This window comes from Bombus fervidus, chromosome 17 (genome assembly GCF_041682495.2).
Source record: "Bombus fervidus isolate BK054 chromosome 17, iyBomFerv1, whole genome shotgun sequence".
NCBI classification, from domain to species: domain Eukaryota; kingdom Metazoa; phylum Arthropoda; class Insecta; order Hymenoptera; family Apidae; genus Bombus; species Bombus fervidus.
This window is the reverse complement of record NC_091533.1, coordinates 8,208,355-8,220,979: the sequence shown is the minus strand read 5'-3', so window position 1 is coordinate 8,220,979 and position 12,625 is coordinate 8,208,355. Positions and strand designations below refer to the sequence as shown.

General features: G+C 37.4%; 2 protein-coding genes and 1 long non-coding RNA gene across 3 annotated transcripts; 2 read left to right on the top strand and 1 right to left on the bottom strand.

The window, feature by feature from the left end:
* Positions 1-267: 267 nt before the first annotated feature.
* On the top strand, positions 268-1,241 carry Rps17 (ribosomal protein S17). The gene is made up of 3 exons (XM_072020597.1): positions 268-347; positions 622-773; positions 922-1,241. Exons 1-3 carry the CDS (start codon positions 345-347, stop codon positions 1,160-1,162), a joined length of 396 nt encoding a protein of 131 aa, XP_071876698.1. The 5' UTR covers positions 268-344; the 3' UTR covers positions 1,163-1,241.
* LOC139996307 (uncharacterized) lies at positions 1,218-3,597 on the bottom strand. Its single transcript, XR_011802192.1, has 2 exons — positions 3,472-3,597; positions 1,218-3,289 (listed from the first exon to the last, which is right to left on the bottom strand). It is a non-coding gene; the product is annotated as an uncharacterized lncRNA (long non-coding RNA).
* On the top strand, positions 2,375-11,834 carry LOC139996289 (ubiquitin carboxyl-terminal hydrolase 3). Its single transcript, XM_072020575.1, has 6 exons — positions 2,375-2,918; positions 7,083-7,230; positions 7,744-8,530; positions 9,334-9,576; positions 9,916-10,109; positions 10,484-11,834. The coding sequence occupies exons 1-6, from the start codon at positions 2,828-2,830 to the stop codon at positions 10,644-10,646; spliced, it is 1,626 nt and encodes a 541-aa protein (XP_071876676.1). The 5' UTR covers positions 2,375-2,827; the 3' UTR covers positions 10,647-11,834.
* Positions 11,835-12,625: the final 791 nt, after the last annotated feature.

Below are 12,625 nucleotides of genomic sequence, written 5' to 3'. Positions count from 1 at the left end.
TACTGCAGAGTAGTCAAAACAATAAACGATACAAAGCCATAATTCTGTGTCCCCTAAAGTGAACATCAATAAATTTATTTATGAATAAGTAATGTATACCTATTTGTAAAGTATCATACAAATTGTGAAAAATGATAAAAAAATTCATTTGGTTATTTCCACCATGTTTTACTTTCTTGAAATAGTTTTGGCCACTCGACATCAGCGCCCTCTATGTGGCGGACGATACACGACCGTAATTCTATGACGGTAACACGTTAATTCTCCATTTGGCCGTTGGTTGTTCGAGGCGGTAGTATCTCTCTTTCATTTTGGTATATCTCTTTTCTGGAACGGTATTCATCATGGTACGTATATTTTGATAAAATTTAGAAAAAGATCTAAAAAAGCAGTAGCAATCCGTCACTGAGTACACAAACGAATTATCTAGCAACATCCTATAAATTATTTTATACTGAAAAGTTGAAATATTTATAGTAAAAGTGTATTGTAATAGGTTGTTATCTTTTGTTACAAATTTTGAGGTTATACGAATGTGTTTAGAGTGTTTTCCAATATTTTGTTTTAAATGAGTGCAAGATGAATTAAATAGCATGAAATGGAATATAAATATGATTTTAGAGTCGTGTCAGGACAAAGACGGTCAAAAAGGCCGCGAAGCTGATCATCGAGAAATATTATACTCGATTGACCATGGACTTTCATACAAATAAAAGGATATGCGAAGAAATTGCTATTATCCCCAGTAAATCTTTGCGAAACAAAATCGCTGGGTATGTATTTACAAAAGTGTATGTTTTGTGTTAAAACACTTTTAAGGATTGTGCCAAAAACTAAATGCTATAAATTAGTGTATTCAATTTCTTATTTAAATCTATTTCAATTTTTTATTGAATTTCTTTATCCTATTATTCCAAACAGATTTGTCACGCACTTGATGAAGCGTCTGAGACACAGTCAAGTACGTGGCATTTCCATCAAACTCCAAGAAGAAGAGAGAGAACGTAGGGACAACTATGTTCCTGAGGTATCTGCTTTGGAGCACGATATTATCGAGGTAGATCCAGAAACCAAGGAAATGTTACAAATGCTTGGATTTAACAACATTCCAGGACTTCAACTCACACAATCCCAACTACCACCATATAGCAGACGTTCTTAAATTTATTTGTTTATATTAAATAAGATTGTTAGTATTGCACTTTTCAATAAAACTGCAAGCTGACATTCTAAAAATTTTATATTCTCAAACTGATTTTAACGTATAAACCTGTCATTCTTTCGAGTGTGTACATATATTGATTTCCTTATGGTAAGTAACAGGCTACTGTAAAATAAAATACATATTGAGAAATATATTAAATTCTACAAGCTAAAATTAATGTAATTGATTATCTGTACTTTGATAGAAACATATTTCATATCCATTTATAAAAAAAAAAAAAAAAAATACAAATCAATTTTAATGTTAGATTTTGAAATATATAAATGGTAGAATGTGAAAAGTTTAAAGTAATAGTACGCGTGCGCACAAGTCGGCCATTTTAATCGAACTTCGTTCTGTACTGTTATGTACATTATAATTTATAATAGCTTGTTATTAAAATTAACTTTTTCATTTACTTTTTCCAATATTTTAAATAACATTATTGAAAGATATTAATATTAAATTGCTTCTTACATTATTTTTACACATAAAACGAGTATATCGATCCAAAAGTTTATCAAATTCATATTAATTTATTATTTTGCATTAAATTACATATGGTAGAAATAATCGTAATGTTATATTAAGAGTAACAAAAGTAGTAAAAAATGTTACTATCACGGAGATTCAACGGTATCGATTTCCCGCTCCAATTATAATTATATATCAAAGTTATGTACAGTGCATTTAAAGCATATATACATACTCTCAACGACATCAACCATTTTCGCCTTCCCTTGCACGAAGCTCGTCATTTTAATCGCAAACATAGAAACTGAGTAATCCTATCTCTCGTATCGTATTTATCAGCGATATCGTAGCTCAAATTGCGAAAAGCCAAGGTACCGCATCGAATAAAGTTTATTACTTCGAAGTTCATATAATATTTTGCAAGAGATAACGGGGCTTAATATGTACACGACTGCATCGACGCGACAATGAAATGCATCGTCGCCCTTCCAAAGGCACCCACGCGGTTGAGCCGGACCTGGACAAGTTGTTCAGAGGCTGCGCGACCTAGCACGATCCAAGGCTAGGTAGCCTAGCACAACCTGGTGAACCAGACGAAGTTAAGAAGAAAGAGGAAGAGAAACGGAGAGAGTAGCTGTAATCGCACGCCTACGAATGTTGGAACTCTCGGGAGCAGGGAGGAGAGACCGTATAACCGGCGAGTCAGTCGACTATTAGTGGTCTGTGACTCTGGAGGTAGCCCGACCACCGCAGAACCGAGCCCGACGCAGCTCGGTTGCGTTCGGTCGGTAGTCGGGGCCAGTCGGGCGCTCCACTGCTCTTTTCGGTCTGGTCGTTTTCCTCAGTCCGTCGTCGTTGCGCATCGAGAACAGTTGCACCCTTTCTTTTTTTCGCTTAAAGACATACAACGAAATAGTCAAGCCAATCTTTTTCGCGCTATGTGACAGATATTACGGGGCACCAAGCGTGTACCCCGCCTTCTCTGAATATCATTCCCACCCTATCCTTCCTTTTCTACCTTGCCATTACATATTCTCCTTTGCCCAAAGAGAGAGAAAGAGCACACGTTGTAAACGCAGGCACGTACGTACGCAGGCACTCGCCGACGAAGGGGCCACGAGGGCCCCGCGGAATCGTGCCTAGGAAAACATGGAGTGTCCACATCTTGCTCAAAGCGTCCAATTCGGCGGTAACGACGTAGAAGCGAATTGTACGAAGGATCTACCGTTCGTCTGTGCAGGTAGGATCTTATAAAGAAACCGTACCGTTATCCTTCTTAGCAGATTGAAAGAAAGATGTATATAGAAAATCAAAACCTAGCCCCCACGAGATCCTTTCTTCTCAAGTTGGATTCTATTTTGCACTCCTTTCTCGCTCAAAGCCCGATCTCGATCTTTCCTTCACCTCTATTGTCTCCCATCTCCTTTTCTCTCGTTTCTTTTGCGTTCTTTATCCCCTGTGTTCTCGGTCTTGCTCTTTTTCTCTCCCCCCGCCTCTTTCTTTCTCTTCCTCTTTCTCTCTTTACCTCTCGTGACCGCGGCCCCGGCCGTTCCTCTCGCGGCCTTGAGCCGTCGTAGCCGACAAGATGAAGCGAACCATTTCTCTATTTCCCTATAAAGATATTAATGCATGTTTTTTATGAGAGAGGACACGAAAGTACACGTTTACGTTCGCTTTCTGTATATCACTGTCGATACACGCGAATATCGATGATACTTATGAACGCACGACTCCTAGTACTATTTGTATGTATTGTGAATTGAACTCCCAGCACCGATATGTATAGTACTTACATCTCTCCTCGATACACGCGAATGTGTACGTGCCAATACGTATGAATGCGAGACAAACCTATACGCGCGTGTACCGTTGTACGTGAAAGTCCACTCCTCTTCTTCATGTATGCATGTATATATGTAATACAGTATCTATGTGTGTGTGTGTCCTCCGTTCATGGGTGTCTCTCCACGGACCGAACAAGAGCGTCGTGGACGTGCGCGTGTGCATCGTCCTGCTGGGAGTTCTCAGTATGCGGCGCGGTCGTCATTGGAAAATCAATACCAGACGGCACTAATCAGCTGGCCTGAGATCTGTCATTAGAACTCGCCTGATAAACGTGTTCATCGTTTCATCTTCTTCGTTTTTCCTAATTTCTTCCATTTCCGCTTGTCAACTTGCATACATCCACATTCTCAAGAATCATCATCTGAGAGATACATTTAAAAATCAATGAATAGAATAATCTAACGAATACTTCTTCCTTGTTTGAGATTTGAAATTTGTTTTCTCGTCTGATATTTTTATACCTATTCCCTATAGTCATTGCCTTTGATATTATATTTAAAATAAACACAATACTTTTATTGCATATATTTAAATCTCCCTTGCCCTATGTGTTCTCCCTCTTAAGCTGATCTTCGTTGTAGACGGAAAATTTCATAATAGAGACTCGATTCGCTCTGTTCGATAATCGATGCTGCACTACGCCGTCTTTTTTTCTTTTAGCGACCTCTTACAGTAGAGCAGGCAGGAAGAAACGTTTCACCAAGGTTCGAGTCATTTAATTGCAACGTATTCTTTCGAGAAAATCTGAAATTTCTTTTTCTTGATTTTGATATCCTTGATCTTTGAGGATCGAGAAGAATCTATTGAATTCGCGAAGCATATTTATCTCTTGTCTGAATATCCGAACGAGAAAGAGGAGAAAGGAGGGAGGGAGAGGGAACAATAGTGGAACAAAACAAAACATGCATAGTCAAGGAGAGAGTATTTCAAAGGTGTATTAGCGCGACCGATGAGTCAGACCAGCGATGTTTTTTTTATTATTCAGTTCTGGTTAGGTTGTATTTCAGAGTTTTTTGAATTCGGCAAGATAGTCAACATATACAAATATCGTTGAAACGATACTCCTTGCGTCGCGTCGTCGTCTCTCCCGAGAGATCGTTCACGCTCAACGAATCGCAAACATATCCAGGTTGCAAGATCAATTTAAATATCTCGCAAGGAGAGTGACGCTGGTAAAAATTACCAAGCCCGACTCTGGCGCGAGTCACGCAGGAGAAAAATCGTCCCTCGTGGGCTATAAAAGAACCCCATGTTCCACACCTTCCCCTCCCATCCCTCTTCTGCCTCTTTTCCTGCGCTGCAAGCTGGTTCGGGTACGACGTTGCAAAATCGATAACGGCGTCGTTGCTAATCGGATGCCTCGATACGAGTCGTATTGCTCGGGAAACGAATTTTTCCCTCATCGTTCCTTTTTCTTCTGCCGGGATTGCACCGAACCGAAGAGTCTGATGGTGCACGCGTTTGTCGCCTTTCTTTATCTTTATCTGGTTCCGTCGCTTGGACAATGCGTCGACGAAATTCTTCAACGACGCAACACGCAGTAGGCGTGGCGAATCGTATCGTTCGTTACCAACCAGCGAAAAAGAGACGCAACGATATGACAAAAGAGACGGACGAGTAAAAGGATGGATACGTGGCTCGTTAGATGATTGTTGGTTACCCTGCCAGCTTTTTTTTATGGTTCACGTGATATACCTCTCACATCAATGAAATGGTCAACGATCAGTCGTCTTTCGAGTTTAGGATTCCTCGGACTACCTGTATGCAACTCTATCGACGATTTTTATTTGATTTTGACCTTAGCTGCACTGACGTGATCTTCCAAGAATACAGCGTGATGCGCAACGTATTTTTACATCAAATTGAGAATTATTACCCACTTTGAAATATTGAACATTCGATAGACGTGGCTCGATTGGATTATCTTTTTCCATCGATAATGAAACTTTAATTATAATCTAACAAAGCTTACGTTGGTCTCTATGATATTTTATTTTAATAATATACACATATATGCAAGATATAATACCTGATGTTCCAAATTATCATTTACAGGTTATCAACTCATTTTAAATTTCGATGTAAAACTATATTTGTACATTTGAATTTGATGCACAAAAATATTTTTTCTGTTATATAAATATAAGAAAAATTTTGTTCTATCTTAAGATGTATCATTGTATTGTTTGAAATTTATAAAAATACTGAATTCAATAGTTATACAATTTCAAGCAATATTTCCGAACAATTTTCTTCCAATGTATATAACGTGTAATTAAAATTCCTAGTACATTTTACAAAGAAATAAGACAATATAATTTGCACAGGGCGTGGGGTTATAATAATTCTTACACGAGATTGCAAAACAAATGGGTGTGTACAGGGATACGTGCTTCTAGAAGATTGGATTTCAGTTGGCCTACCTATGCGATATCTCAATTTTCATGTACTCGTGCTTTTTTACCTTTAGCAATTTTACGTCTTTCTCTTTTATTCTACCGGTGTAAAGTTTATTTAAGTAGCTAAAAATAGTCAGGTATCGAACCAAACAATCCAAAATAAAAATGATCGAAATCGATCCAATTGCATGGGCGTAGAATTTTCGAATTTTCTATCGAATTTATTAATTTCATTATCGTATTTAATTACTCAGATGTATATTCTTGGTATGGGATCAATTAACTTGACATACGTCTCCATAGATTTTACTCGCTTTTAAAATCATACATACGTCATGGTGCTGAAAAAATATACGTATGAGGAAGGGGGAAAAAAGAAATGTGCATGCAAAATCTCAAACTTGATAGCACTGCGAGACATTTTGCGATCGATCGACTGCAAAGGGGGTGTGTCGAACAGCCTTCCTCCCATTCACCCTGGTTTTACGCGATCTCTTGAGAATTACGTAAGCCGGGACGAGCCAAGAAGATAGTACACCGACTTGGGACTTATATTATTTTGTAATGATCGCCTTTTATATTTCCTGAATGCAATAACTCTAAAAGATTCTAGAAATTTTTCAAAAATAGCTGCAGCTAGGGTAAAATCCAAAAATATCGAATTATAATTGGTAGAAACTCGTTCAAATTTACGAAAATCGGAATTACAAAACATATAATGTATGATATTTCCATTATTCTCGGGATCACGTAATTAAGAACAAAACTTAGATTCATAAAGACTAAGATAGTAGGTTGTAACGCGTTACAAATAACGCACTATTTTTATAGTATGAAAATCGTCATTATTCTAAATATCAGATAAATAAGAACAAGTATTAAGTTCAGAATCAATAAAATAAGAAATTCTAATTTTTAAGCTTAGAATATTCTACAATATTTATACCTCAATTCATACCTTCGGTTTGAAAAAATAAAAGGGTGAGATCCTAGAAATGAAATATGTATGGAATTCGACCATTTTGAGAAACATGGTGCTTTCAATCTCTGTTACTCGTTAATTTTATATCGTTTGCAGTTTTAACACAGAACGATAACATTTAAACTAGAATGCATAGCAAGGGCAATGTTTTTATCAAGTGCTTTGTTATTGTCGATAGTATGTGGCACTGAGAAAAGTACGTGGCTCTGTTTGTACTGTGGAGCCATTCACTGTGGACGATACGTGGCAGGCCATGCATTACAGCATCACGAAGAAAATAATCAGCACTGTGTTTGTATCGACTGTGAGAACCTGGCAGTATTCTGGTAAGTTAAACCCTTCGCTTTCGCCATTCTCCGCGACACAGATCGACGGTCCGAGTCTTCCTCGCGTCAGTTGATACGATTTTTAATCTCACCAACATGCCTCTCCCTCTCCATCATTTTGTTTGTTAGCGGCAGCCATCTTTATCAATATTAGCAGCAATATGTTAGCTCGATCGGTACAACAGTCTCAGAAACCATAAATAAATTCTTTCCATTTAATTTCGAAAAAAAAAAACAAATCTTGTCTTTCTCTTTCCCATATTCAATTGTTGGTTTATAATCCAAATCTCAAATTTTATAAGTATGTAATTAATATAGACCGTAATACCTCAAATTTGAGGTTTCTTGTACCATAAAGAATGGCTGTATTTAGCCACAACGCGTTAAGTCGTAGCTAGTCATTCATCGAATATTCGATATCAAGAAAATAAAGAATCCACCCACGAACCCTTCGATTAATTAATAGCACACCGATCCTGACTTGTCAGTACTTACAGAGGCATTCATTTTCAGTTACATGTGTGACGAGTATGTAATTAACGACACGACGAGCGGCCAAATTGAGAAGATACGTCGCGTCACATTTCGCAAAGATGAGCACAAGGAGAATGAAGAGAATTGGAACACGTCGCCGTCTACGACGCCGTCCTCGAGGAGAGAGAACAGTGACGATAACGACGCGGACGCCCTGTGGAAAGCGGAAGTGGTCGTAAGGAATCTCCGACCGAGAACAGCGCGGAAGAGGCTACACTCGTTGGACGGCACAAGCGGGGACAATCGGCCGGCGACCAAGCGTAGGAGCTCCAAGATAACCAAAGAGAAGAAGGTCGTCGGCCTGAGAAATCTCGGCAACACCTGTTTTATGAATGTTGTGTTACAATCATTCAACAACATCAGCCATTTTTGCGAGTATCTCACGCAGATGCCATGCCTAGAGGGCATACCATTCGACGAGCCGCCCACACATAGAGGGCGAATCGTCACGCCCGGTCGAGCAAAAGAGTTTATGAGTGACGCCTTACTCGCGGAAGAGCTCAGGAAGGTACTCCTTGGTTTGAATCTTGGTGGCTCAAACGGTCAAGCCATTTCGCCCGAATGCCTTTTCCTTGTCATCTGGAAAGTCGTACCAAGATTTCGAGGCTACCAACAACAAGACGCTCATGAATTTCTTACCTACATGTTGGACAGACTGCACACCGAGCTCTTGCAATTGTTGCCCAGACTGGGACACGAACCTCTCGGTCTGCGCGGCAAGCAGAGCATCGTCACAGCCGTGTTTGGAGGCACCCTTCTTAGCGTGGTAAGTCGTAGGATTGTTCAAGGAGGAAGCTCTGTTTAACCCTCGGTCATCGATTATCAAACGCTTTGCGGCTGGATGATGCTGTATCATTCTGATGTATAACATACACTTTATGTGTGGATTTCGAAGAAATGCTTATGATAAAAGATTCTAGAGCTGTTGTTATTACACGAGAAATTTATTTCGCTATATATAAAAGTTTCACATTTGGTAATACATATTGTACTGTATCGTACTGTTTTAAAGCGATACAGGACAAAAGTTTTTCAGAAAAATCAGAGATGATGTATTTAGAAGCTCACAAAAACACATAATGTTGGCAAAAAGAATAAAAAGAAACGACAGTGATTAAATATTATTATTGTAATTTTGTATTCTTACTTTATTGCTTAATTTATTTTGGTAGTCTAATCTTAGAATATTTTTCTTAAAAATATTTTAATTATGAAAAAAATATACACAAAAGAATTATTTTTAGGAAACTTATTTTATTATCAAATTTAAGAAGGTATAATTTCACCATCTCAAAGTTCTATCAGCATTGTTTATTGCATATAATACCAGTGTCTACTTTGGTATTCTACTGGTGCCTACTTTCTATGCATGACACAACTTGTATCAAAATGATCCGGCACTCACCAGGCGAGGGTTAATGCGTTTCCGGTTACATTTTATTATTCCAATACGAAATGACGAGAGGGAGTGCCCTTTCCGAATCAATATTGTTTTGGAGAGTCATTTTATTATTCATTTTCTTCTTGGGAGAAGCGCGGACAAATTATGGATCGCGTTTCCTCGCGCAGGTCCACTGCATGAACTGCCGTACAGATTCCAAGACGCACGAGCCCTTTCAGGATCTTTCACTGGATATACCGGATAGATTGCAGAGACGAACGAAAGAACAGGAAGAAGTATGCAGTCTCACGTACAGCTTAACGAGATTCTTCAAAGTCGAAGAGCTGGCTGATAGCGAACTATACTTTTGTGACAACTGCATGGGGAAACAGAGATCCACCAAGAGGTTCTGGATACACAGGCTGCCTAATGTTAGCATACTTTTATTAACTATTTCATTTAGAAGATATTTAGAAATATTTTTATAGAATATATTTTCGTTTTGTTTCGAAAATATTATAATATATTGAATCTCTTTACGTTTCATTACTTAATGTATAAATGTAAGTTTTTATTTTGTATTGATTACATCATTAATTTGTACAGTTCAATACACACTTTATTGTCTGTAATTTCAAAATATAATTATAATCTTAAATTCTCTAAATGAAATACTTTTAGAATATTTATTATAGTATTCGTCTACATATATTAACTTATAAATTTTCTTTGTTTGTAACATATAGTTTAACAATTCTATTTTATTTTAGGTGTTGTGCCTTCACATTAAAAGATTTAGGTGGTGCAATTCCTATCGCTCGAAGGTAGACACACAGGTGGATTTTCCAATGAAATCACTTGATATGTCTGCATTTACGGTGCGTGGCGTGAGTGGGACGAAATTGGGCGCTTCGAATAGTCACCTGTATGACTTAGCTGCCGTTATTGTACACCACGGTTCAGGGTATGCTCAAACGTTTTTTTTTATGTTAATTCTACATACAAACTCATTTATTAGATCATCAGAATCAGACTCATTCATAATTTCTTCCAATGAGCCAATGTATATACAATTTTATATTCTGATAAAAAATTATCGAATTAAATAAAACCTGTAAATTATGGATGCAGAAACATATCATTATATCCATTTTAAGATGGCAATACACCATAAGCTAAACGTATATTATATTTGTTTGTACAAAGCAAAATTCAATATGTTTCATCAGTCTTATAAGTATTCCATATTTTTTACATTATAAAATCAATGCTTTCATCTATTGTATAACAGAGCTATGGTATCTATTTTGAGAATAAATATTGGAATATCCATTTTAGTGCTGGAACTGGACATTATACTGCCTTCGCTGTTCACGACGGACAATGGTTTCACTTTAACGATAGCTCTGTACGACCAGCAACCACGGACGCAGTCGCCAAGTGTAAACCCTATATTCTGTTTTACGTGCGGAAAGAATTTTCCATTCCACCTCCCTTGTGACGTCGTTTCCCCAGTCAGTCCCGTCCTGATGGTGCGAGCTTCAACGACGATGACCATGAACGAATAAACAAGAAGTAAGCGAAATTCGAACAGACGAAGTCGAATGGTGCATATGCTAAAAGGGCCAAATGGAAAAAGTCAGAAGACTTAGACAAGTTTCGCGAAGTTTCTAAAAGAGGAAGGAAGAAAACACCCGATTTCGATTTTTTCGTTTAGTATGATTAAGTATAGACTTTGGTATGTTTTGTTAATGATAAGCGATAAACATGGATTTCAAAGAATTTCAATCGACATATTTCTTATAAAAAAATCTCAACATCGTATAGTATCTAGATATTACGACGTTTAGCACGATGTACGAGTATGATATTCGACTCCTATCCTCGTAGTCGTTCGAAGCGAAACCAAACTTTCATGTGTTCGCGAATGAGCGACAATTAATTAGTTTTTATTTAATACGTTTCATTTCTACTGATTTCAGTTCCTTTTCTTCTTCACAGTTATTGATTAAACGGTAAATTGGTTGATAGACAAAAATAACGTTAGCAATGTACGCTGTGCATATCGATCAGTTGTTTCTGTGTACGCACGTGAACATGTAAGGATATACACTGCGTGAACCGAGAGCTTCTATTCCTTTTTTAGAAACGGCAGAAGGAAGAAAAAACTAAGAACGAAAGAAAGAAACAGCGTACTCTCGAGGCAGATCGCGGAAACGCATTGCCTTTAAAGTTGGTTTCCTTTATGCTCCTTTTCGCCGATCTCTCTCGGTGGTCGTTGACCACCTCTCTTCATCGAATCGATTAAAGCTCCTCCCGGCCACATAGCGGAATAACGCGTAATGCGTACCTCGTATATATAGTTTTAAATTAAAACGAAAACGACTGGTCTTCTCGGTAGATAGATTTTTTTCTAGGCTTAGAGCGACATCATCGTTATTTCGAGGGAGCTGGTAAGCGAAAATACCATATAGAGCCAACCAACTCTATTACTTCGAAAAACATGTTACCTTCATCCTTGGATACTTAACGCATACACATGTGCAGATACGTCATATACCCATGCGTACACACGACAGACCCATACATACGATTATCATTCGAGTATACACATACGTGACTACCTATACGCGAATCGTTTACATGTGTGTTTACAAAATACACGTATGTATGCATGTATGTATATAAACACGTTCTCTCTTATTCCCTGCCACTCCTTTTTCCTCACGATTCTCGACGGCTCGACGGCTCTTATGTGATTATTTAAAGACTTATTTTTTCTATAATGGTAACGATAATAACGATAATAAGTTAAAGAAAGCGTAGCGAAAGAACGTTTTATTAAGGCGATAAACTCGATAAACGCGCATCTTCAGCAAAGATTCACTCGTATGCAAAGAAGGGAAAGCAAAAAGAATAAAAAAGGTAAAAAAAAAAAGATGGAAGTAAGCGTGCAACACTAATATTGAGAATAAATGAGATATGTATGAACGACGTATAAATAAAGAATATGAACGACGACATCATACTCCTATTTGTCATGACTCTTGTTATTGATTTTCGATGTATATTTTGTCTGCAGATATTCACAATTAAAAAAATGTTCATATAAAGATGAGTCAGAAAAGACTCAAATTGTGTAAATGAGTTAGAACAATAATCGAATACATAATTCTGCAAGTATACATATATAGATAAAAAATATCTTTAAGTTTGGCTAACAACTAAAACAAAATTTCCAAGTTAATTTGCAATCAATTGTTAATCGTTTATGTATGTATATACATAATTATAAAAATTCAACAAACATTCGTTCTACCGACAGAGCATGGGATACAAGTGTCAACCTTTCTTTTTCTGTAATGACATACGAGATCTCTTCTTTACCGACGATGAATTGTCATTTATTCTTGACCGATATTTGGAAATCGAACCAAATGAGATCGGTATGATCATTCGATAAAATCGTAAACAAAAACA